The following is a 26,022-nucleotide window of genomic DNA, read 5'->3' as shown; positions in this document are numbered from 1 at the left end:
GTGAACTCGTAATTAACCCTACTAAATTCTTATACCTACTAATTATTATACCAAGTAACTATTCTATAGTTTCCCTTTGTCTCATGGAGAGATGTAAATTGTTAATCATAAACATATAAAATTTATTTGATTAGTTTTTCTAGTCTTCTGAAGTTTATTCTAAATAATTTAAAGTATTCCTTTTTATCTTGCAGCATTTTTTTACAATAGAATAGGAATTGAAAACAAATTATTTTGTATACTGTACTCAGAACAAGTGTGCCTTTTAAGTTTATATTACTCCTACATGCAATACAGAGTCTGTCTTTCTCTTGCTTTCCTTTCTGTCTTTCAAGTACACTTGTGAATCTGTGTGGTTGAGACCCCTGAGCCGGAGAGAAAAGAGCTTTCCAACTGTCATTTCAGAGCCATCTTCATGCTGAGCTGCTTTTCCTCTAGACCCAGGTTTAGACTGGACCTGAAGAACACCGCTGGCTCCAGCTGTGTGCACCAAGCCCTCACCACGCACCAGGTTGGAGAACAGAGGTGTTCTGCTGCTACCCCTAGCTAGCAGGTTAAACCAACTCTCAACACTTAGGAAACCCGAGAACCCAGCTCAGCCATCCTCCAGGGGACATCAGAAGCTACCCTTAGTAAGTGAATCCTGCTACATTTAGTTTATTAAATCATCAGTTTACCAGATACTCCAGATTTTTTTAAAAAGTCTCCTTTTCCAAAATAAAACATATCTAAAATTAAAATTAAGTGAATTCATTCATTAAAAAGAGACAACTGTTTCCTTTCATTCTTAAAAAACTAATAATTAAAATGCAATGTCCTTTGTGCTTGCTTCTTCCCTATGTAGTTTCCAGATAAGGAAATGAACATGCTGTAGTCGATAGATCCACCTCCCTATGCAATGTTGGTGACTTTTTTACTTCACATTATTTTCCTTAAAATAAATCAGTTGTACTCAAACACTCTTGGCTTCCTCCCAACAGTAAACAGATTTCTTAACCACGTATACTGGGTTTCCAGTATGAGCAAGCATTTCCAAGGGACAAAACATCAGCTCTAGTTCTAACCGGTGAAGGAGGCCCACATTACATTAGTGGATGCTGTTAGTTACCAGGAAGCAGCTGGACACCAAACTCAGCCACTTGTTCTCTGAGGTTTTAGAGCAGGGTTAGCGACACAACACTGAAGACACTCGGAGGGCACGTGAGTGACAAGCCCCAGGAGACTCGGTGCTACAGCTTCCCAAACGTGGCGATTCCCCACACGGGAATGCAGAAAGCAGTGGAAGGACTCACCACACTGCCAGTCTGTGCTTTGGGCTGTTTGGAGGGATCCAAAGCAAAGATAGTGTATTCAGAGAGAAAGGCAGGCTCGGCTACCATCCCGGCTAGTAGCTGTCCCAGACAGGGTAACAAGCAGAGGTACAAAAACAAAACAAGTGATGAAGTACAAATCACAGCATGGTCTCAAAGCACAACCCGACACTCAGTAAGTACAGCCACTGCCTTGATGACCGCCCGCCCACCCCCGAGACCTGTAAGCTGCTAGGATGAACCGGAATGGGATGAACTAATGAGCTGAGAACCTCAAAGGCCAACCCGGAAGCCGCCTGCTAACTGATAAACTTACGACACCTACAGCAGGCGTCACGGTATACGGACGCCTTTATAAAGCTCCATTCTTACATAAGCAGGTATCACGGTATACAGACGCCTTTATAAAGCTCCGTTCTTACGTAAGCAGGCGTCACGGTATACGGATGCCTTTATAAAGCTCCGTTCTTACGTAAGCAATGCGCACAGTGCCAAGGTCAGTGGAGTGCGCGATGAGGAAGCTCTGAAGATCTACAGAGAGCAATGGCCACAGCCAACAATACTGCACACTCCAACTGTTCTACGAGGCTACAGCTTTGCTCTTTCCTAGATACCACTGTCCTCCTCAGCAGCAGCAAGGCAAAGTTATGGCAGGAGGAAGTTTCAGGAGGTGATGGGCATGGGGTATAACTGTAGCCAACATTGCCAGTTTCACACGTTCATCCTCAAGTCACTATAAACACCAAATACAGATAGCCTTTATGTCAATCAAACCTTGGTAAAGTAGCTTCAAGATAAATGTCAAAGACACAAGCCCTCAGCATAACTTTTATAAACACTGATAGGTTCTTTAGATATTTAAAAAGGCAGCACTAAAGTATACAGGAATGACAAAACACATACAAAAAACTTTATTAACACATATGCAAAATCACTTTTATCAAAAGTACATATATAAGAAACTTCTGAAGTAAAATCTCTAAGACTAGTTCTTTTGATACATATTCTTTTGTGCTTTTTGTGCTTTTCCTTTCAGAACCTGTTACATCAAAACAGCAGCAAGCATAGATTAGATATACCCCAAATTGTATTTTAAATGACTGCTTTGCATGTGATGTTAACATCAGTTGTCTTTCTTGATCGCTGCTCTCCATGTTATCTGCTGAAGTAGGCAGATCTCTCTCAGGCTTGGAGATTGCTAGTTCCAGCTAATCAGCAGCTAGCCAGATTACCACAGGCAGCCACCACCACACTCGCCTGGCTTTGTGTGAGTTCTGGGGACCCTAACTACAGCCCTCACACTTGCACAGCAAGTGCTATGCCCACTAAGGTTCCACCCCAGACCCTCTGAGAGTAGAGACTGCATGTCTACTCATGTGTAAAACTGCAGATTACTAACACATATGCAAGCACACAAGATCAGTCCAAGTAAGACAGGTGAGACCTAAATAGGGGCTCTGTGCCTGTCACAAATTCTCAATGGTAACTGCCTTTTTGAACATCACAGAATACAGGATGCTACTATTTGAAGAAACTGGAGAGAGAGTATATAAGCTGCCCCCAAGTTTTTTCATAATCTCTTATGCATATATAATTATTACAAAATGAAAATGCTAAAAAATTAATCCAGTGAAATATTGATTACAGTTGTTTTTAAGAAAATATATAACAAAGTATACCATACTCTATGGTTTACAATAGACTATATAACACAATGCATAATATACAATAAATTATATATCCTGTAAAGGGTATGTCTAAAAATAAGTATGTGCAAAAGTTTTAAAATGTGCACATGTCCCCTCAGGACTCTAATGCTACAGATACTGACTAAAACATTCACTATTACCCATTAGAGACCATCACAATTACAGACAGACAAACTTTCGGGTTATTTGGACTGGTTGCTGTTGTAATATAGGCTCTCAAGTAGCTCAGGCTGGCCGCAAGCTTGCTTTGTAGCCAGGGATGACTTTGAACCATTGACTCTCTTGTCTCTTGCTGCCCTTTACTGGATTAGTTAGGTTTAATTATGCCAGACTATGACAAAATTAAATTAAACTTTTTAAAAGCTTTAAAACAATGTGTAGTACATTTGTGTACACAAGCCATAAGCATGTGAGCATGAGGATAAATGGAAGGACCAGAGCTCTGTGCTCAGTGTCTGCCTTTACTGCTCTGTCTTATTGTCTTGAGACAGGGTCTCTCACTGAAACTGAAACTCTTCAGTCCCTGCTCCCGGTGGAGGACTGGTAGAGGACTACAGTGAATGCCACCATACCTGGTCTTTTTACATGTTCTGGGCACCCAAACTTAAGTTCTCATGTTTCTACAACAGCATTTTACCAACTAAGCCATCTGCTAAAGCTCTTTTTTTTTTTTTTTTTTTTGCAATATTGATTAGTACTCCTAGGATAGACTCCAAGAACTTACTATACTAAATTCTAAATATTATTATCAATGCTATATTAAACTATGCTAAATGCCTGACTAGCTCCCAGAATCCCATCCAAAATTTACTGAAAATCTGACTCTGGGGTACTCAGAAAGGCCATTCTTTGAATACATGTTACTTTAAATTGAATGCTGTACAGATTCAGATCTCTTAGGCTTCTGAAGTTAATTTTTTTTTTTTTTAAACAAAGCGCTCTTACCCATAAAAGTTGGGGAAAAAAGCAAGTTAAAAGGAAGCATATGTGAAACTTTAAAAGACTACTCCCCAAGTTTCATGCCCATCAAAAAGAAATGATGACCAACATTCCAAAACATGTCTAAACAAAAATGAGTGGTAAGGACAGATCCGAGCCTCTTACTCCCCAAAGCAAAGCAATCTAAGGTCAGATCCAGGCCGGCTCCTCAGAGCCCAAGCCGCCGTTCTCCTACCCTGTCCTTGTGTGCTTCTTTATGTCTGTGGATCTCACCAGCACCGGCTCTTGGCTGTCCATACAGCTCAGTGGTAGGGACTGCACGGCAAGTGCAAGTCTACTGGTCCCATCCCAACACCAAACAAGCCGAAAGCAAACAGCTCTTCGCCAATTCTCAAAAATACTCCAGCACCTCAATTTCTCTAAATTTGCTCAACTTCTCACTAAAATACCTAAACCTAGTTCACCTCTTCTGTGTGGTCCACAGTGAAGCCATCACTGCCCTAACACTGCAGAGAGCTGTGTGCCCTGCACCCCTGTCACTAACACTGCACAGAGCTGTGTGCCCTGCACCCCTGTCACAACACTGCACAGAGCTGTGTGCCCTGCACTCCTGTCACTAACACTGCACAGAGCTGTGTGCCCTGCACTCCTGTCACTAACACTGCAGAAAGCTGTGTGCCCTGCACCCCTGTCACAACACTGCACAGAGCTGTGTGCCCTGCACTCCTGTCACTAACACTGCACATAGAGCTGTGTGCCCTGCACTCCTGTCACTAACACTGCAGAAAGCTGTGTGCCCTGCACCCCTGTCACTAACACTGCACAGAGCTGTGTGCCCTGCACCCGTCACTAACATTGCACAGAGCTGTGTGTCCTACACTCCTGTCACTAACACTGCACAGAGCTGTGTGTCCTGCACCCGTCACTAACACTGCAGAGAGCTGTGTGCCCTGCACCCGTCACTAACACTGCACAGAGCTGTGTGCCCTGCAACCCTGTCACTAACACTGCACAGAGCTGTGTGCCCTGCACCCCTGTCACTAACACTGCACAGAGCTGTGTGCCCTGCACCCCTGTCACTAACATTGCACAGAGCTGTGTGTCCTACACCCCTGTCACTAACACTGCACAGAGTTGTGTGCCCTGCACCCCTGTCACTAACACTGCACAGAGCTGTGTGCCCTGCACCCCTGTCACTAACATTGCACAGAGCTGTGTGTCCTACACTCCTGTCACTAACACTGCACAGAGCTGTGTGCCCTGCACCCCTGTCACCATCTGAACCCCTGGCTGACCTTGAAGGATTCCCGCCTACCCCGCATGTCTCATGCAGCCGTCCCTCCCACATCTATGTCTGTCTGTGGTGGGATAGGCAATACGTTTTCTGAAGTCACTCATTTTTCCTTAGAATTTCTAATTAGTTCTTTTTCATTACTACTTAGTATTTTGTTTGGGCTAAGTTTTTCTCACAATATTCTGTTAACTTTACGAAAATGATTTCTTCACTTGTCTCATTCTAATATTCTAGACCACTCTGCTCTTTTAAGTTCATCTAGAATAAACTCATACCTTAGTGTCTAATCTGTTGGCTAGCTTCTTGGTGTTTTAGAATTTTCTTTACAGTGGTAGTTCTCAACCTGTGGGTTACAACCTCTTTGGGCTGTCGAGAGACCTTTTTGCAAGGGTGGCCTAACACCACTGGAAATCATAGATTTACATTGCAATTCCTAACAGTAGCAAAATTAGTTATAAAGTAGCAAAACAAATAATTTTATGGTTTCGGTCACCACACATGAGGACTGGACCAAAGGGCTGCAGCTTAGAAGGCCAAGAAGCGCTCCTTCCTATACAGGCTCATTTTGAGAAAAGCCATCGTGTCATGGTCATTCCCTCTGTGACCTCCCGCGTCACCCAGCTAATCTGATCACCAAGGCTCCAGCTTAGGTCAGATCCATGGCAAGAGAATGATCACTGCAAACTCAGCCACCACGCCCAACAGAGTGAGACTTAGTCCTTCATCAGGAGGCCTCCCCAAGGACAGAGGCTTCCGTGACAAGCCGTGGAGAGCCCTGATAGTGGTGAACTGAGATGAACTCCTGCAGCCGGGAGAACCACCTGAGCTGCAGCTGCCACTCGCTGCGCACTCCAACTCACCAATGCAGAACGTCTTCATGCCGTCTCTCAGTCAGCCGCAGAGACTTGAGGAAACGCCTCACCCAGCTCCAGGCTGTGCGGTGCCAGCACAGATTCTCCCCCGGGAGCTGACAGAACTGCACTGAGAGGTTTCCATTCCCACAGAGCTACGCTTGTAAACAGCTGCCTCTGATCTCAACCTCAAGCCTCTCAGAGATGACTTCAGCCCCTCTTGGCCTACAGCGTTTCCATGTCTGTGAACCCAGACACAGCCCTCGATGACGAGAGAGAAGTCTTCACTTCTGTGTGTCTGGCACAGAAGAAAGGAGGATGGAACCACAAGTCACTTGGCACAGCAGGCAATGTGACAACTGCTTCTCTGAAATTCCCTGAGAACCCTTCGCTAAGTCCAAGAAAAATTTAAATTTCCTTTAATTCATAGTCTTTTTCCATGTTTTCATTTTTATTCACAAGTCTGACTGTTACCTCTCACACAGAATAGTGGGGGAGCCCTGCTAAAGTTCAGGGCCTCAGAAGCTGGTGAGCCCTCTCACCTCACGCAGACACTGACGGCCGAAGGGTCGACTGAAGGCGTGGTTCTTACTCGGAGCACAAGGGCCTGAGAGGACACAAACTCCGGGCAGACAGACATGCATAGACTGAATGAGTTTTTTACTGGAATTCTTGCAATTTTCTATATGTAAGTCGTCTACAGAGGACATGATTTTATGCTCTTTTAGCCTACACCTTTGTTATATGTCCTGCCCAGCACCCACTGCAAAAAGTCAAAAAGAAATAGCACACTTGCCTCTCCTGTTCGTAGAGAAAGAAACGCTTAAATTTATTTGTTTCGGTTTGTTTTTGAGGTGGGGTCTCCCTGATGTCCTGGATGGTCTCAGAAATCCTGGGTTCAAATGGTATAGTAGGTGTCTTTAGTTGATTTTCTATTTCCATATCTGTACAAATGGTATAGTAGGTGTCTTTAGTTGATTTTCTATTTCCATATCTGTTTTGCTTCCAAGTTGTTGCTATAACAACAAACCCTTCTCTCCTTTTGAAGTGCTGCTGGGCACTGAGCCCTCAAGAGAAAGCTGCTCACAAGAGACAACCATCCCAACAGATAAGCAAACTCAATTTCCACACACAATACACTTACGTACATGCGAGCAGACACTAAAAATAAATAAGTAGGGTCAGGAGAGGGGTAGAGGGAAATAGCGAGAGATGTCTCAGAGGCTAAGAGCATAGGCTGTTGTTCCAGAGGACCCAAGTTCAATTCCTGGCACCCATATGGTGGGCTCACAATCATCTTTAACTCCAGTTCCAGGAGACCTGATACCTTCTTTTGGCCTCCATGGGTACGAGGCACACATGTGGCACACAAATATAAACCATAAATGTAAAATGGCTGTAACTACAGACGCAGCAGAGCCATTACTCTCTGGTAGTGCCTCCTGGAGAGTCAGAACCCCTGAAACTGGAGTGATGACAGTATGTGTCCCCAAGGGGGTGCTTGGAACCAAACTGAAGTGGAAACGTTTGGTTTCCTTAACAACTCAGTCATGACACATGATGTTTTTCTGGATGCTGTATTGTGAGAGGGCCTGTGATGTTTAAAAAGAATATAAACAGAACCCCACAGACAGAGAGGGGATGCTCTTGCATTGCTGCTTCTTCGCTTCTTCGCTGGTCTTCGCTGGTCTTTGCTGGTCTTCACTGGTCTTTGCTAGTCTTCACTGGTCTTTGCTGTCTTCGCTGGTCTTTGCTAGTCTTCACTGGTCTTTGCTGTCTTCGCTGGTCTTCGCTGGTCTTTGCTGGTCTTCACTGGTCTTTGCTGGTCTTCACTGGTCTTTGCTGTCTTCGCTGGTCTTTGCTGTCTTTGCTGTCTTTGCTGTCTTCGCTGGTCTTTGCTGTCTTCGCTGGTCTTTGCTGTCTTCGCTGGTCTTTGCTGTCTTCGCTGGTCTTTGCTGTCTTCGCTGGTCTTCGCTGTCTTCGCTGGTCTTCACTGGTCTTTGCTGGTCTTCACTGGTCTTTGCTGTCTTCGCTGGTCTTTGCTGTCTTCGCTGGTCTTCGCTGGTCTTTGCTGGTCTTCGCTGGTCTTTGATGGTCTTCGCTGGTCTTTGATGGTCTTCGCTGGTCTTTGCTGTCTTCGCTGGTCTTTGCTGTCTTCGCTGGTCTTCACTGGTCTTTGCCGGTCTTCGCTGGTCTTTGCTGTCTTCGCTGGTCTTTGCTGTCTTCGCTGGTCTCACTTCTTTGTTAGTCTTCACTTCATAGAAAAAAACACACTACAGAACTTCCCGTGGTATTCCGGCTGATTCTGGCTGGCCATTTTTACTGCCTTGTGCGGACTTGGCAGAGCCTTGCTGTTTCTGTTGGATCCAGCAGAGCCACTGCTACTGACTTGTGTTTGGTGTTTACTAGGACTCTAGACTGCTGCTACCCTGATGACAAAGAGTGGACTTGCCACGAGGAACTACTTCTAAACAGGTCTACAATCAACCTCTTCTATTAACCTTCTTTCTGGTTGGTGGGCTAGAAGGGAGTTGAAGTGTTTAAGAACCCTAAATTACAGTAGGTTTTGAAAAAATTAAGCCTACACCAAACTTAGGTCCTGTGCAAAAGCAGCGAATGCTCTGGGCTGAGCAATCTCTTCAGTCCCCTTCATACCTCCTATATTTATACTGTATATCACAGAAAAAAATACAAAAAAGATGAATTTTTCACACCAATTGTTACATGTAATTTGTTGCTATTTTTTTTAATTTCTAACCACCAGCTTAAAAATGTAGGGTCTTTCCCCATATATGCTATACAGAACAGAACATTACTGAATTATTATACTGAACAGAACACTACTGCATTATTATACTGAACAGAACGTTACTGCATTATTATACTGAACAGAACGTTACTGCACTATTATACTGAACAACAGAACGTTACTGCATTATTATACTGAACAGAACGTTACTGCATTATTATACTGAACAGAACACTACTGCATTATTATACTGAACAGAACGTTACTGCATTATTATACTGAACAGAACGTCACTGCATTATTATACTGAACAGAACGTCACTGCATTATTATACTGAACAGAACGGTACTGCATTATTATACTGAACAGAACACTACTGCATTCACACCTATCCACTTTAACTTTCTCCAAGAAACGTTCACAACAGCTAACTGCCATTTGTGTTTTAAAAAAAAAAAGAAAAATACCAGTTGAATTATTAATAAACAGGAATGGAGTAACTGACTCGTCACCACTGTTCCGTGGACGTCACCATAACCAGCACAGCTCAGCTCCTGAGAGACATCAAAGCACTGCACTAACCTCTCTGTTGGGTGTCGCGTCATCAAGCTGGTCTGTAAATGAAGATGTCCTGCTTCTAGTCCTTGTTGGTGTTGAAGAGCTGGAGGAAGCCTACATTTAAAAACGATTGTACAAATTAGAAGACAGCAGTGATTAGCACACTACACCCTGAGTGGTTCTTTTCTCATTCCATTCCCAGAAACTCAAAACAGAGAAGGGACAGATTAAAAAAAATCAGGAAGGAATAACTACAACAGAATCAACAAGACTTAGCTACTAGTCCCTAGGTCTTTGAGTGGACCGTTCATTTTAGCAGAATGTTTTAGCAGAATGTAAGATAAGGGTGTCATTATGTATAGGATGATAGTACTGGGGTAACTGAAGCCCAGGGAAGAGAATGTGAAAACTCTACTATCTTTGCCACTTTTCTATAAAACAAAATGATTCAAACATATTAAGTTCATTAGAAACAAGAAAGTTATCAATTTCAACTTTAAAGTTCCTGAAATAAGTTCAATACTATGAACTTTACAGTTAAATAGCAGGGCCCATCTCTCTAGTCAGAAGCCTTTCTCTGAACCTACTTACACAGCACGGCTGGTTCCCGAGATGCTAACAGCCAGGTTACCAGAAACACAGCACAGACAACACTAAGACACACATAAGCCTGATGTCTGAGGTCTACTCCACTGTGAGCTCAGAGCAGGCCTGAAAGTGTGAACCAAAGCATAAGACCCTCTGTACTCATAACACAGAGCTCTGACCTACTCACCACGTGCTTGTTTCCCTATACTTTCACATCTACACAGCCTTACAGAAAAAAAAAAAAACATTTAATAAGTACCTGTCATCCACATGCACGAACAAGTGGGCAAACGGAACTCTAACCTCTGTGTGGACACACTGCCACAGTCAGGGTGGACACACACACACACATACACACTAACACACGCGAGCATGCGCGCGCATGCGCACGCACATACACACATGTTATACAAACAGAGAAAACAAGCATGCAAGCTCCACTTCACATCAGAGCACATGTTGAGGGAACAGTGTGGGAACGTTGGCCATCCACTCTGGAAAAGAGGAATGTCATTATGTTGACAGCAGAACTGAGGGTGAATTTAAATGACAAGTAGGACACAACTATATAACCACGACTAATCGTTTTCTTCAATAAACAGCTCTAAGAAAGAAAGCCCTAGAGACTCACTAGCTCAGTCCTGCCTTTATCTGCAACAGGGAACTTGAGCTCTATCATCAGTCACACCCACGTGAGGCTGAGTCACAAGTAAGAAAATAGACGTGGAGAGTCTAAGGTCATCCTTCAGGAAGCATAGAGACAGACCTTGCCAGGCAAGGGAGTGCAGTGCAGTGGGAGGTGCCGTGCTGGTGGTAGGTGTGAGCATTTGCAACATCTTTATCAAGAGTCCAGGACGCAGCAATTGGTCCACGCTACAGAGCCCTGGAGAAACTGTCACTACCAAGTATTTATAATAAATTCCTCTTCCTCTTGCCTAAACTGAATTCTAACACATGTCCCTTCTAAAAATGACCAGAAAACCAGCATTCAATCCACTAAAATCAGCTATGTGCAAGTCACCTTAAGAGATAAGATTCTCAACCGTTCAAGACAAAACAACATTAACTAGGACATACAATTTTTAAACAGGTAAATAGGTGAGTCTGACACAAATCTTTATCAATGGCTTAAACATCTAGAATGCACCTAACGGCGCCTGTGTGTGTTTTGAAAAAGGTAGCCACTAAACCCCATTCACGCCCCAGACTGCTTTCATCCAAGGTGAGGACTGAAGAGCTGGGCCAGGGGCCTGCTTTACAAGCATGGAGTCCGGATGCTCGGCAGTCACGTGGGGCACCACGGTTTACATCTGTACTCTTCTTACACCTAGGGCCAATTTCAAACAGGCTGGCTGCAAAGACTGAGATACTACAGAGGCTGCCACTAGGAAGGAAAGAGTTCCTTGCTGAACTGAGGTGATAAAATGTTAGAAAAGCAATTAGAAACTACTACTGCCTAGAGGAAATGCCTCTTGAACAACAAATTCCCTGTGCTGTGATTCTATAATGTCCAAGAAACCTTTTGGTTTTAATTCAGCTCTCCAAATTCCCAAATGCCAAGAAAGGATCAGATGCCAAGAGAGACCTTTATTCACTTGAAAGTATATCTCAATGTGAATTTTAAAACGGGCCTTACATCTCGGCCTCCAGTGAGTCTACTCAGAAGGCCTCTCCACCGTGGATGAACATAAACCAAAGGGATGTAAATTGTTAAATGTGTATACAGAGGAAGAATGAGCACTAAATCGCCCTGTGCCCAGAAGAGGGCAGCACCTGGCCGACGATCACTCTCTGAAGCTACAGGAGACCCCAAGAGAAGCAGGATCTTGGGGCCTGGATCTTTCATGTGTTCCCTCACTTAGAGACATGAATTTAATGGGCTGGAGACAGAGCTCAGTGGTAGAGCACTTGCCTAACACAGGCACGGCCCTGGATACCATGAGGGTTGGAGGTGGGGTGCAAGCTATTCCTAAGAAAGCTGGTGCTGCTCCCCAGGCTCACTGCCTGCCCACTTATCATCAGCTGACCAGAGGCCTCAACTTCACATGAGGAAAACCAGTCTAGTGCGGGAGGTCCACACAACCCTTGCCCTGTGGACAGCGTATCACTCTCACAACTGTATTACCACAGATGGGAAGGGAAATTCTGAAAGCATGCTATTTTTAGCTGAAAATGAGTTTACTCTAAAATAAAATTTAAAAAATTACCCAGTTTAACTGCTTGCAGAGGCCCTTCAAATCTGGGTCTACAGGACAGAGGCCGAGGCTGGAGACCTGTGCTCTTGCTATGCTGAGCAAAATCAAAATGCCTACAGGTACACACAGCAAGAACTGCTGCTGGCAGTCTCCAGGAGCCGAAAGCCACCTCTGCCATGCCCACACAGAGGTCAAGACCCCCAAGCACTGACTGAACAGCCACCTGGGCATGGAGGAAGGAGAGAAAACAACCTGGACAACATCGTGACAGCCTTATACCAGATCCGGTTCTGACCAACACAAGTGTGCAGTCACTGGGCTAAGAAGCACTAAAGCTGTAGCCACTTCTTTTCAGCGCATGAAAACGAGCAGGGGCCTTGGGAATGAAGCTTTGAGTACCTGTCCCTGTCCCTGTCCTTTGCTTCTCACTACCATCAGAGGCTCCTCAGTTGTTGCTCTAAGCCTCCTCATAACTATTTCCCCACAGGCACGAAAAGCACCTTGTGAACACCATCCTAACCCTGGAAGCACCCGTCTCAGCCGTGCACGGTGAATGTAACAACCAGTGCAGTGCCTTGCAGGCCCTGCTGAGCAAAAACATTGTTGACAACTACGAATGGCTTCTCCTAGGTTCTCACTTTGGTCTTCACAACCAATTTGAAAGGTACAAAGAGCACACACTATCACACCCAATTTCCTGATCAGATTAGATGCTCAGAATGTTTACATGGCTTGCCCAGGTTAGACATTTCGAGAAGTAGGTTAACACACAGACCTCCTAATTCCCTGTCTACCTTATCACTTCACTCTAGATGACTAGCTCTCAAATTTCTCTGGGACTCACAGTAATAATAATAATGGCACTATACTTCTACTTAATTCATAGAGACACCCTTAAAAAAAAGCTTTTTACCAACTTTTGTTATAATTAGTGCAGGGTATAGAGGCCAGGCCTCAAACCCAGGTGTTCAACATGTAGCCAATCACCCCACTGCAGAGCTACACATCCAGTCTTTACAGCATGGAAACTCTAAGATATTCCCTTTGTCTTTTCTTTTATTCTTCTTATTATTCTTCTTATTTTATTTTTCTTTTTATTCTACACACACACGATCGTACCCACTACCCATTTTCCCCTCCCACTCCCGCATACCCCCTTCTAAGCTCAACCAGTGGGGCCCATCTGTGTGAGGGATCCAGTGCAGTGTAAGAAGCCTACCATAACAACTTCACAGACCTGTGAGGAACGACTCCCACGGATCCTTCCCCGCCCCCAGCTATCAACTGCCAATAGCTGCTCACTGAGGAGTGGATCCTGAAGCCCCTCCTCTAATGATCTGTCTTCTAACCTGTATTCTCATTCAACACAAGAGGAGACTCCCAGGTATAACTCACAAGCCACCTGGAGTACTTCCACTGCGCCATGTTTCTCCGAACCACAAAGCTCCTCGACCTGGTAACCGACTCTCAAATCTACATACTTCAATGTATTTCATAGTTTTAATGATGGTTTAAAAAATAGCAATTAAAAACATTAATCCAGGGTGGAGAGATGGCTCAGCCGTTAAAAGCACTGACTGCTCTTCCAGGGGTCCTGAGTTCAAATCTCAGCAAGCCCAGCTCACAATCATCTGTAGTGGGATCTGATGCCCTCTGCTGGCATGCAGGTGTACCTACAGATAGAGCACTCATACATTAAATAAATAATTTTTTTTAAAAAAGCATCAATCCCAGGTTGAACATGATTTAAAAATAGCAAAACCACAAAATTTGAATATTCCTATTAGTAGGATGTGCTATATTTAAATTAACTGTACTATGGGCTGTATCACCTGGAAGGGTCACACACAGTCAAGAATAAATTGTTAGAAATGCAGGTACAGTTCTGCACTTTCAAGTCTCTTTAGGTATCGTGAAGTTTAGTTACTGTGAATTAGTAGTTTTCTGGAATCAGCTAGCCCCAGCTTTGTGGAGGAAAGGAAGGAAGCTCGCAGTGTGTTTGGTTAGCTACTCACTACAGAAGTCCTCTCATCCACTGCAGCCTGCTACTGGAGCCAGACTGCTCTGACTATTGGGCTGTAGGCAAATACGAGAACTCTCAAAATGGGGGGTCGATGTTTCCTCATGAGCAGTTTACACAGCTGTGGACTGACTCACTAGCAGGATGCTCCTGAGCCTTTCGGTTTAGCTCCTGCCTCTTAAGTTTTGCCCGAGCAGATGCACTGTAAGAGCAGGTATGGCTTTCGGCTTGCACCAGCACAGAGCACACCTGCTCATAACTCCTCCCACACACACCTAGGCCAGCGTCAGGCCATTGGACCTTCCTCACTACAACACTGCTCTAATCACTGCACATCAACCTGACATTCCAGGTGAAGAAGAGCACCTACCATGGTCTCAGTTTTCACACAACAGCTACACTTCAGTCACCAATGGGAGCTTTTCAGCATGCCCTTAACTGAGCATCTTTGTCATTTTGCATTCTACCATGGTCGTTCCAGAAATGAACCATCACTCTTATGGTATAAATGCTTCACCACCTAAAAGGGTCTTCTAATATGTGAAATTCAGTCATCCAAAAGTAACTTAAAGCAACTTCCAGTTAATATGGCCTATGAGTGAGCTACAGATGGCATCCTCTTCAGAGTGTAAGTCTCGAACAGTTTTCAGAAGACTGGAGATGGAGAAGCAGAAAAGGCACCGCAACCCAGCACAGCTGAGGTACCACACGCCCCAGGATCCACACAAGGTAATGCTGCCATGGAAACAAAGTAGTGCTCATCCCAGGATCTTAGAAAGCCTCAGGATTTACAACAAAAAGGTATATGCCAGCTATAAAAACAAAGAGGCAAGATCAAAAACAGCATGAGTTATTCACACGCCTTCCTTAGCTCTCTTGTCTCTCTCTATCCAGCCAGTGCAAGGACATTAGGCGTCTTTTCTGGAACAATGAGGCTTCAGACAGGGTAACACTAACAAAGTAAGATGGGGATAAGGCCAAAGTACTTAGACAAGGCCAAAGGCCTGAATGATGCGCTACAAAGTGTAAAGCAGAAGCTTCTGCTCACTCCCTGCGGAAAAGCTGGAGGGGAGGGAGGGTCCAGAGTACCACAGTGGAAGATTGTGGCACCTCACTCCTTCGCTCCTTCGGGAGACTGTGGATTTCCACAACAAATGGGTGTCTCAGGTCAGCAGACCCAGAGCAGGCACAACTCCAGAAATGCAGCATGAAGAGTCACCCTCTAGCATCACTGGTCCGAGCTGCTGACAAAGGAAAACAATGTGGCCCAGTTTCCCGTGAGAATCTCTGGGGCAGCACACTCCAGTTCAGATCCCAAGGTCGGTTTCCTTTGCATCTCAGGGCACAGCTCAGCAGTAGGGCACAGTGCCTAGCACCAAGGACCTGGACTGAATGGTCTGTGACACACACTTAGAATATTTTTAGATGACACTTTAATTGTATTGTCATCTTTCCAAGAGCATCTGTTTTGGCTGTCAGTGAAGAAATTTAGATGAACTAGTCCCTGTCCGTCCCTAGCAGACACACAGATTCTAGCTCTCTACACGGGACTAACAAGTATCAGCCACCTAGAGAAATCAATCTCCAGGATTTTATTAACAGAAATGAACCACCAAAAAGTGAGGCATGAAAGACCCAGAAACATCCAGTAATCAAAATGTCCACATGGCTTATTTTCTTCTATTCTTTCCTTTCTGAGTCAGGGTCACTCCCTATGTAACCCAGACTGACCTCAAACTCTTGGTCCTCCTGCCTCAGCCTCCCATGTTGGAGATTCTAGATGTGTGTCCCCAGGGTTAGTTCTGGGGTGGGGGGTCTTGAGGCCTAAAAAGCTAAACCTCAGTCTCTAGGACTCTCACCAGAAACCCACATACAGGGGGGCACACATACTAAACTAACTCTGCACTCCTGCGGCTCCTGCATCCACTGATCAGACTGTAATTCCATCCACCACATCTCCAGAGCCACGGCATTATCTCACCAATCAAAACAAGAGAGAAAAATAAAGGGTTCTCAGCAATCTTTTCAGATGTGACTAAGAGCCACCGAAACAGCACACATGGCTCTGTGGACAGTCACTCAGCGTCCCCTGAGGAGCCCATATCCACACCTGGGTACAGCTTACTTCTCGGACAGCCTCTTTTTCTTAAGCCTTGTACTTAAGCCTGTATCATAGATAAAATCTACAACTCTGTTCCTAGCTGGTCCTGAGAGTCTTTCCAAGGGTCAAATCCACAAATCCTGGTTTGGTCTGAGTCAAGGTCCCTAAGTCTAGGGAGGTGGTTCTCAACTTGTAGGTCTCAACCCCTTTGGAGGGCAAACAACCCTTTCATGGAAGTCACCTAAGACCATCAGAAAACATAATGTAAATATCCATTTATAACGTAACTCATGACAATGGCAAAACTAAAGTTATTAAGTAGCAACAAATTCACAACAATAGCAAAATTCAAGTTATCAAGTAGCAACGAAAATAATTTTATGGTTGGGGGTCACCACAAAATAAGGAACTATATTAAAGGGGTGCAGCATTAGAAAGGTTCAGAACCACAGGGCACTTCTCAGGCTAAGGAGGTATATGGAATTGTCTGTCCCCTCTCCTCTCTGCTGCATGGAGGACTCTTTTTTTTTTTAGTCACATAAACAAAGACTATTTTTCTTAAAATACAACAATGTATTCCTATATAAAGCATTATCAATAAGCACTGAATCCTTGTTGGTAGGAACACAGATTATAAACAATCAGGAAAACTCAGACTCTTCCTATCTCTGTGCTCTCTTTGGGAATTTAAGATAATTTAAGACAGAAATACTCTGTAAACTCAAATTTACAATAAAGTTACATCCTTCAGGGCGGGACCCCTCTGCCACCTGAGGTACATCTCGCTGAGACATTATGGTTTGTTTTTATAATTTCCACTACATTAGCTATTATTTCAGGCCCGTACTTAAAAAACAAACAACTCTGCAGGTTTCAGACAGGGCTTATATGTTGTGTTTTTTAATGCTTTAATTGTGATATGACACACATACTGTACAATTTACTGTTCTGAACTTGTGTAAGGGTACAGTGTCAGGAAGCACATAAAACATATTCACACTCTATGAGGTATTCATGGCTATTCATTTCCAAAGTTTTCATTTTCCCACCGTAATGCCGCACACCACTGAACAGTAATGTTCGCCCCAGTCCCTGGGGCCAAGTTCTGCACTCTAGCCTGAGCAATCTGGCCACTCTTGTGTAATTTATGTTAGTAGACTCAAAACAGTCTCCTTTGTATCTTCATTTTCATAATACCTAAGTGAGTTTAATAATAATTAGTATGAAAACAAACATACCAAAAACTGTTTTTACTTATGTAACACACACACACACACACACACACACACACACCCCAAAACCACCACCACCACACCACACATGCGCATACACCCCAAAATGTATCACATACATACAGTGCTAGACATAGAACCTTGATCCTCAAATATACTTGGCAAATGCTTGTTTTGTTGTTTGGGGAAGTGTGTGTTTGTCTGTTTACAGTGCTGGGGATTTAACATGGGGCCTTGTCATGAGGCAGGTACTAAACCACGGCCAATTTAACTGCTAAGATGTTCCCTTTAGTAAGTTAATCCTTGACTTGAAATACTTTAACTTTACACACTTGTAATAATAATAATCATACAAATAATCAGATCTGGTGAGCAAATAGTTACTTAAAATAATGGTGGCCACTAAGAAAATTCAAACAACCTTAGCATCAAAGCACAGAAATTACTAGGAATTGGAAGACTATCGTGTTAAATTATTTTGAACCTAGGAAGGCAGGCAGGGTGCAGGCAGACAAGGGAGGCTGACTAGCCCTATACACTATCACTATTGCCACTGTATGGAAGATTTGAAAAGTTTACTCAAAACCACCAGCATCTGTCAGGAATTCACTGGAAATACAGACCAAGATAATCAAGCTAAGAACCAGAAAGCATGCACGTAACAGCTTCTAGAGAACCAAACAAACTGAATGCCCAAACTCAGGTTTCTACACTAAAATGCACTGTAGAACCCCTCAGGTAATTACCTTTAATTCACACAAAGTTTATGCGTGTTATTTCAAAGCTCACAGTAGTTCAAAAAGCAGGGAGAAAACCAACAGTACACAATGAGAAACTTACAAAGTACAAAACATAACCAAAAACAAGAAGAAGCTGAGTGCTGATGAGCTGCTTAGAGCAGGGGCAGGAGCCAACCTAAGAGTGAACACAGAGAACCTTTCCTATCTCATTAAATCCTTCAGGGGACATGGCTTGGGCATTTACTCCCAGCACTCAGGTGGCAATGGTAGGGGGGTCACTAAGTTTGAGGCCAGACCCTGGTTTACAGAGTGAGTCCCAGACCAGGGCTACAAAGAGAAACCCTACCTAAAAACTAAAAAAATAATTATTTTAGAAGGTTACTTAAGTCTTACCTATAGGGTTGTGTCTGACCCAGATGCTCACTTCTCTAAGGATATTAAGTCTTACTATAGGATACTAAGTCTTACCTATAGGATATTAAGTCTTATTTATAGGGTTGTGTCTGACCCAGATGCTCGCTTCTCTAAGGATATTAAGCTACAAGAACTGGGAGCTCCAATAGTTTAACTTGCAACAAGCTTTCTAAAACTCGCTTCCTACTCAAGAGTTCAGTTCATTTTTAGAGAAAAGTTCAACATTAAATAGGAAAAAGTATATTATGTATCTTAGAGATACTTCATCCTATTAATTGGATATCTTACAGTATATCCTTTCAGACTTGTATTTTCACTACACACACACACACACACACACACACACACACACACAAACACACACAGTTTTCCTGGTGTGCTTTTGGGGAACATGGGCTTGATGTGTTGCTCAGACTGTATTTGAATATGAAATCCTTCCCAAATGCTGAGATTACAGGTGTCAGCCATGCCACTTATTAAAATACGTTTCTTTTTGTCACAAACACTGGGCCACAACTCACACATGCACTTGTCTCTTGTAACATCTGTCATTCTATATAAACAATTCTTGTTTGCAGCTCTGATACTGTGTAGCAATTAGGTTATTTTGGGGCCCTCAACACACCTTCATCTGTAGGAGGAATAACATGTACCTCATGGAGTTATGAGGTTTAAGTAATCTACATTAACTACTAAAGAAAACGTGAGCAGAGATCCAAGTCCATGTTCATTTTTACAGCTGCACAGTAGTCAGCTGCCTGGGAAGAATGCATGCAGCCAACTCTATCGGCCCCAGAGTGTGACCATGGAAGCAGCACCAGGGCTAGCAAGGCAGTTCAGACGCGCTTGCCTGAGCTCCATCTCAGAATCCAGGTTAAAAAGACAGGTGTGCTGGCACACTCTTGGAAGCCAGTGCTCCGAGGCACAGGTGGATTCCCCGGACTGGCTGGCCAGAGAACCCAGCCTATTTGGTGAGTCCCAGGTCAGGGGGTGTGTTGGAGAGATGGCTCAGAGGTTAAGAGCACTTGTTCTTGCAGAGGACCAACCAAAGTTCAGTTCCCAGCACCCACATAATGACTGACAACCATGTATTACTCAAGTTCCTGGGATCCAACACCCTCTTCTGGCCTCTGTGGACAGTAAACATGCACACAGTATACAGACGCACATACAGACAAGACACTCACACACATAAATAAATCCAGAATTTTTTTTAAATAGTAAAATGAAAAGGGCAATGCCTGAGTAATGACACTATGGTTGTCCTCTGGCCACCACACACACAAAAGCCACACACACACACACACACACACACACACACACACACACACAGAGAGAGAGAGAGAGAGAGAGAGAGAGAGAGAAGTGAAAGAGAACAGCGTAACTAAATCTTTTTGCATCCTAAATCTTCTCAGAATATGTTTCTAGAAACAGAAAACTGGGTCGTTATATTTAAGCACCCAAACTGCTCCCCAACTAGTCAAACTGCGACCTTTCTTGAACCATGGGCTTTCTAGGTGTCTAGGAACCATAAAAGTAAAGACGTTCGTGCTCCATCCACTGATACTCAGAAAGACTGGGGAGAGATTCAACAGAAGCCCTCCCCTACCGTCACTCACACCCTCAGCGCTGAAACCCAGAGTGCCGGGAAGGATTAGTTTATTTCTAACACGAACACGCCCCCTTTTCCCAACCCGGAACCATACTCCCTTAAAAAGCAATGGCGGTCCTGAAAAGACGCAAGAGCACGGCTACTGACAGGCTCCGTGCCCGTCCTGTTCAGCGTCTGCCTCTGCGCCCTGTCCGCCATCGCCCAAGTTATGCGAAGTGACTAACTCGTGACAGGCTTGGTCGCTGGACCGCCGCCCTCGGCTCCTGCGAGCAGCCTGGCCCGGGAAGGCTCCACTCAGTGCCTCAATCAGGGTTTGGTTTGGAAGCAGGAGACTTACAGGGACCTGGCTATTCCGGGTGCAATGTCCCGTGAACACGGAGGGGGACCTCGGACAGAGGTCAGAGGTTAAATATCACAGAGAACCTGGGCTGCCCCACCCCCGTCACCACTCCAGAGTCAGGGTCCCTCACCGGCAAGAGAAACATCCCACGCAGGACCTGAGTCCATCGCACCCATTTCTCAGACCCTGTCGGTTCTTACGGGGAAAACTTAGGGGTCAAATGTCGCGACGGGTCCCTTCGCCTTGCACAGGGACGGAGTTTGGTTGGGAGAAACCAGTCCAGGGTTCCTACACGACCTGGACGGTCCAAAACCTTCCTGGCCTAAGGTTTGGGGGTAAAGCCCCGGGGCGGAGGTCAAAGGTCACGGACGAACTTTAGCCCGCCCTCCAGGCCTTGGCGCAGGGGGGCAGCGTACCTGAGCAGGGGCTAGCGCCTGCTGCAGCTGCTGCTGCTCCTCGCTGATCTTCTGCTTCAGCTTCTTGAACATGGCGCGGCGAGGGGTCGGCGGCGTCTCTACCCGCGGGGAGGCTGGGCCCGGGCCTCGCCGCCTTCCTGTGGAGCTCGCGGGCACCTCGGGGCGCTTGTCGTGCGGGTGTCGGCGTCGCCGCCGCCGCGTCTCTTCTTTCTGGGTGCCCCTGGCTGGCCTCGGCCCCCCATCCAGCCCCGTCAGCGGCGGCGGCGGCGGCGACAACGGCAGCAGGTGAACGCGCCCTAGGCGCCTGCGCGGCCGACGTGGAGTTTGCCAGGGGCCTGCTACGGAACGCCACGGTGGACAATATGGGCGGTGTGGGTGAACGCGCGTGCACCGTAGCTCCCGCGCTGACGCTGAGGTCTTGGAGCTGTGCAGTCAGATAGGGAGCATCGCGCCACTGAGTACCACAGTGAGGAAGGCAGGGGTGAGAGGGGATAGAGCTAGAAATGCAGGAGTGTATGTATTCAGTGTCGCTTGGCACAATAATTTAGAATTCTCTCTAAGGGTTTTTGGATAGTGGATTGTCTGGTTGATTGGATGGATGGATGGGTGGATGGGTGGATGGATGGATGGATGGATGGATGACTAGTTGGTTCGTTGGTTGACTAGCTGGTTGGTTGGTTAGTTGGCTGGTTGGTACATTGGTTGGTTGGTTAGTTGGCTGGTTGGTACATTGGTTGGTTGGTTAGTTGGCTGGTTGGTTCGTTGGTTGGTTGGTTGATTTGTTGGTCGGTTTGGTTGGTTTAAAGAGAAAATCCAGGGCTGAGGATGTGGAATGCTTGCCTAGCGTATGCAGGAGGACTTGGATCTAGCATCAGCACCTCATAAACTGGGTGTGGTTGTGTACACCTGTAATCCCAGCACCTAGAAGTAGAAACAGTAGGACCAGAAGTTCAAGGTCGTTCTTGCCTATGTCATGAGTTAAGGCCAGTGTGAGCTACAGTGAGATCCTGTCTCAAATGTAAACCAACAGTCTGGCTGTGTCATGCAGACGGACCTTGAATTTGTTTGCTAAAGTGATTTTCCTGCCTCAAGGATGCCTGAGGTCTACAGGTGCACAATTTTCTACCTAGTCAGAACTGTCCGCCTTTAGTGCTTAGTATTTGTGACTGCACACCAAAGGAGCTGTCCTCCCCTAAGTAGACTTTTCCATCTGTCAGAGAGTCTCCTACACTTGCACAACAAAGAATATTTCTGTGACCTCTGCTCATGAAGACTCATATCTCATGTGATATTTCGAAACTCTAGGTTTCATCCCCTACCTGGCTGACATCCATTCCATTCTGATTCTTTGGACTGAACATTAAGAACTGGTGCGTGGGGGTGCACACCTTTAATCCTATCACCTGGGAGGCTGAGGCTAGTTGATCCCTGTGAGTTCCAGACCAGACAGGGGTACAATGCATAGTGAGACCCTGACTCAGAGATAGAGAGAGACAGAGACAGAGATAGATACGGAGAGACAGAGAGAGATAGAGAGAATACCAGATCTCACAGGTTTAGGCCTCAGTCCCACAAGACTGCCCTCAACTTCCAATGGCAGTCACATTGCCAGCAGAGGAGATTCATAGCCAAAAACCCAAGTGAAGGAGTCCTATCTCTGGGCATATATAATACCTTGTCTTAGTTTGTCTGCAAGAATTCAAGGAAGCAACCTGGAGGCAGGAACTGAAGCAGAGGCTAAGGAGGAATGCTGCTCATTGCCTTGCTCCCAGAGGATCACTCAGCTTGCTTTCTTATACAACCCAGGTGTATACAGCCTAGGGATAGAACCACCCACAGTGGGCTGGACCCTCACACTATCAGTCTTTAAGCAAGTCCACAGACTTGCCTACCAGAAAGGTATGAGAGCTTACACATTAAAGTCTTAACCAGGTCGTGGTGGTGCACAACTTTAATCCCAGCACTAAGAAGGCAGAGGCGCTTGGATCTCTTAAGTTTGAGGCCAGCCTGGTCTACAGAGTGAATTCTGGGACAGCCAGAACTAAGACAGAGAAACCGTGTCTTAAAAAAAAAAAAAAAAAGCAAGAACAACAACAACAAGCAAAAATACATTAGCAAAAATAACCGATGGGGTGATTAGAGATTAAAAAACATTGCAGTAGACACAGTGAAACCCATAGGACCATTATGGGAAACTCTGAAGACTTTTAAAAGGAAGTAAGAGAAAAAATGGATGGGTTTCTAAACACACGACCTACAAACATTAAGAAACAACTTATGTCCGAAATGACCAATGAGGTTAGGACAGTGTTTTAGTCAGGGTTCTCTAAAGGAGCAGAGCTAATGCAGTGGATATATAGATATCTGGGCTTTATTAGGCTGACTGACTGACAGACTGTGGCCTGGGTAGTCCAACAGGGGCTGTCCAGATGTGGTTGATACGCGATTCTCCATCACAGACAGTAATAGAGTCAACCTACAAAGAAAAGCCCAGAACGGACTCACAATTAAACTCTACCATACTTTTGAGAAATTGGCCATCTCAACCTGGAAGGAACACAACTCATTCTATGGAGCCAGTATTCTACTAATGCCCAAGCTAGATAAGGACTCGCACACACAAAGACACTGTATGCCAAGTTCCCTGATGAACAGAGGCCCAAAAATTCTCAACAAAATACCTACAGATCAGGGGACTGGAGATGGCTCAACAGTTAAGAGCTCTCATTCCTCTTACATTGGACCTTGGTTTGGTTCCCAGCACCCACATGGTGATTCACAACCCTCTGTGACCCCAGTTCCAGGGGCTCTAAAACCCTTCTTTGACCTCTGAGGACAGCCTCAGATAAACACAGTACACAATCAGAAATACACATGCCTATACACATAAAAACAAAAGTTTTTTTTTTTAGTGCTATATGCTACAAACATCTAAACAACATTATTCTAAATTGAGGAGAACAGAAAACATGATCTGCACAGTTGGGAGTGCAGCATGGGGGCACTAAGAGACAACAAATAGAAGGGGTTCAGACAGGAAAGGAAGAAGTCAGACTTCCCCTAGTCCCAAAAGATGTGATCCAGTACCTGAAAGACCTAAAGACTCATCTGAATTCTTAGATAGAACAAACACTCTCAGTAAAGTCAGAGGATACAAAATGGACATCAAAAATCTGTAGTTTTTAACATACCAATGATGAACTTTAAGAGGAAGAAATCTGGGAAAGTAACCAAACCAGACAAAACAAACAGGCCACCTAGGAGGAGAGCTACTCAGAGGGGCGAGAGACTCCTGCAAGGAAAGATTTAAAATCAGTGCAGAAAGAAATTGAAAAGGACACTAGAAGCCAGCAGGCTCTCCCCTCTCCTCCCCTCCCCTCCTCCTCTTCCCCTCCCCTCCCCTCCTCCTCTTCCCCTCCCCTCCCCTACCCTCCCTTCCCCTCCCTTCCCCTCTCCTCTTTCCTCCCCATGGATCTGCAGAGTTAACACTGTGAAAACTGCTGGTTCCCATATGCATTGTGCAGGCAAACATGCACTCCCGTAAACCTTAAAATCACAAGAAATCTTTTAAAGTACATACATAAGTAAACGCAACAGAAGAATTAAGCTATAAAGCCCAAGACTCAGAGAGGCTAGGCATCTTACCCAAGGTCACACACAGCTCACACATAATTGAGGCAGCAACTGAACTTGAGAGGTTTCATGCCTGTGAAGCCCACACCCACACCACTGCTCACGTCATCCCTGTATCCCTTCCCATCGACCCCAGGTCTCCCCCTGACACTGAGTTCTCCAAGTTCTCCAACTCTGCTCCAAAAATACCTGAGTGACTGACATTCCATTTCCCCCATCAGTATAGTCTAGTGGGTCTTTCCATTGCAATGTTTAATTCTGTATTCAGATAAGTATACTTACATGCAAACATGTATCAGCTGCATTTTCTTTACATGCCAGGATCCAAAACACTTTTGTCAGGGAAGAAATTACACATATGCATCCATATGCATGTGACATGTATGTTAGAGAAGATAGAAACCACTTGTGTGTGTGTGTGTGCCTCTGTGTGTGTCTGTGTGTGTGTGCCTGTCTGTGTGCCTGTCTGTGTGTGTGTGTGTGTGTGTGTGTGTGTGTGTGTGTGTGTGTGCGTGTGTGCTGGGACAGACTCCAAGGCCTGCACATGCTGGCGAGGACTACCCTAGACATGAGCTATAACCCAGTGTTTATTAAAGTAACAAAGGTCAACAGACCTGGAGATCACAATATTTCTATCTGTTAGAATGTGTTTTATCCGAACTTTCGTGATCATTTTTGCATATCATGGTAAGGCTATGGAAATCACTTTGATAAAACCTTGGAAAACCTCCCTCAGGAGCCAGGCCTCTGCATCAGAGTCTAAACTTAGATGGTGACCACACTTGGAGGCTAACCAGCGTTTTGGCCTGGAGTAACTTTTCTGTAGAGGATTTTTTACCCCCACTCTTTATTTTTAGCTTAATTCTCACTGTAGGCCGAATGCAAACAACTAAGAAAAGTGGGGACCTGTATGATTACGTCATTGCCTCTGTTCTATGACTAGGCACGAAGTCAAGGGGGCAACTGGTGAGCAGGTGCCATCGCTTGTCCTTTATTTGGTCCCCAGCTGCAACAGGCTCAGTACTTCCTCATCTCCTTTGAGATACACCTGGCTGGGGTATTTTGTTTGTTTGTTTTTGTTTTGTTTTTATGCTATTCAATTTAATTATTAACAGTTTGGTATTTAGCTACGTGGCATGTTCCAGAAGTAGATACAAAGCTAATGACTCAAAAAGTCACAACAACCATTCGAAGGGGAAACCCAGACCACAGAGCTGAGGTGCAGGTCTTATTTTAAGAATGAGGTCTTTGGTTGGGTGATGGTGGCAGCCGCGGTGCACGTCCTTAATCCCAGACTCCGGAGGCAGAGGCAAGTGGATC

General features: G+C 45.0%; 1 protein-coding gene across 7 annotated transcripts in view; it reads right to left on the bottom strand.

The window, feature by feature from the left end:
- Window positions 1-21,371, bottom strand: part of Golga4 (golgin A4) — a 79,546-nt gene extending 58,175 nt beyond the window's left edge. For 4 of the 7 annotated variants that reach the window (XM_032911082.1, XM_032911084.1, XM_032911085.1 and 1 more), the window contains exons 1-3: window positions 21,070-21,371; window positions 9,436-9,525; window positions 1,293-1,391 (exon numbers count right to left, since the gene is read on the bottom strand). In XM_032911082.1, coding sequence (XP_032766973.1) covers window positions 1,293-1,391; window positions 9,436-9,525; window positions 21,070-21,141 — 261 coding nt within the window. In that variant the 5' untranslated portion in view covers window positions 21,142-21,371. The remainder of the gene's footprint in view (window positions 1-1,292; window positions 1,392-9,435; window positions 9,526-21,069) is intronic. The other 3 variants (XM_032911089.1, XM_032911087.1, XM_032911088.1) reach the window with 1 other exon arrangement.
- Window positions 21,372-26,022: the final 4,651 nt, after the last annotated feature.

Source organism: Rattus rattus, chromosome 8, assembly GCF_011064425.1.
Source record: "Rattus rattus isolate New Zealand chromosome 8, Rrattus_CSIRO_v1, whole genome shotgun sequence".
NCBI lineage: Eukaryota > Metazoa > Chordata > Mammalia > Rodentia > Muridae > Rattus > Rattus rattus.
Note: the sequence above shows the minus strand (reverse complement) of the source record. Positions and strands in the feature narration are given on the sequence as shown.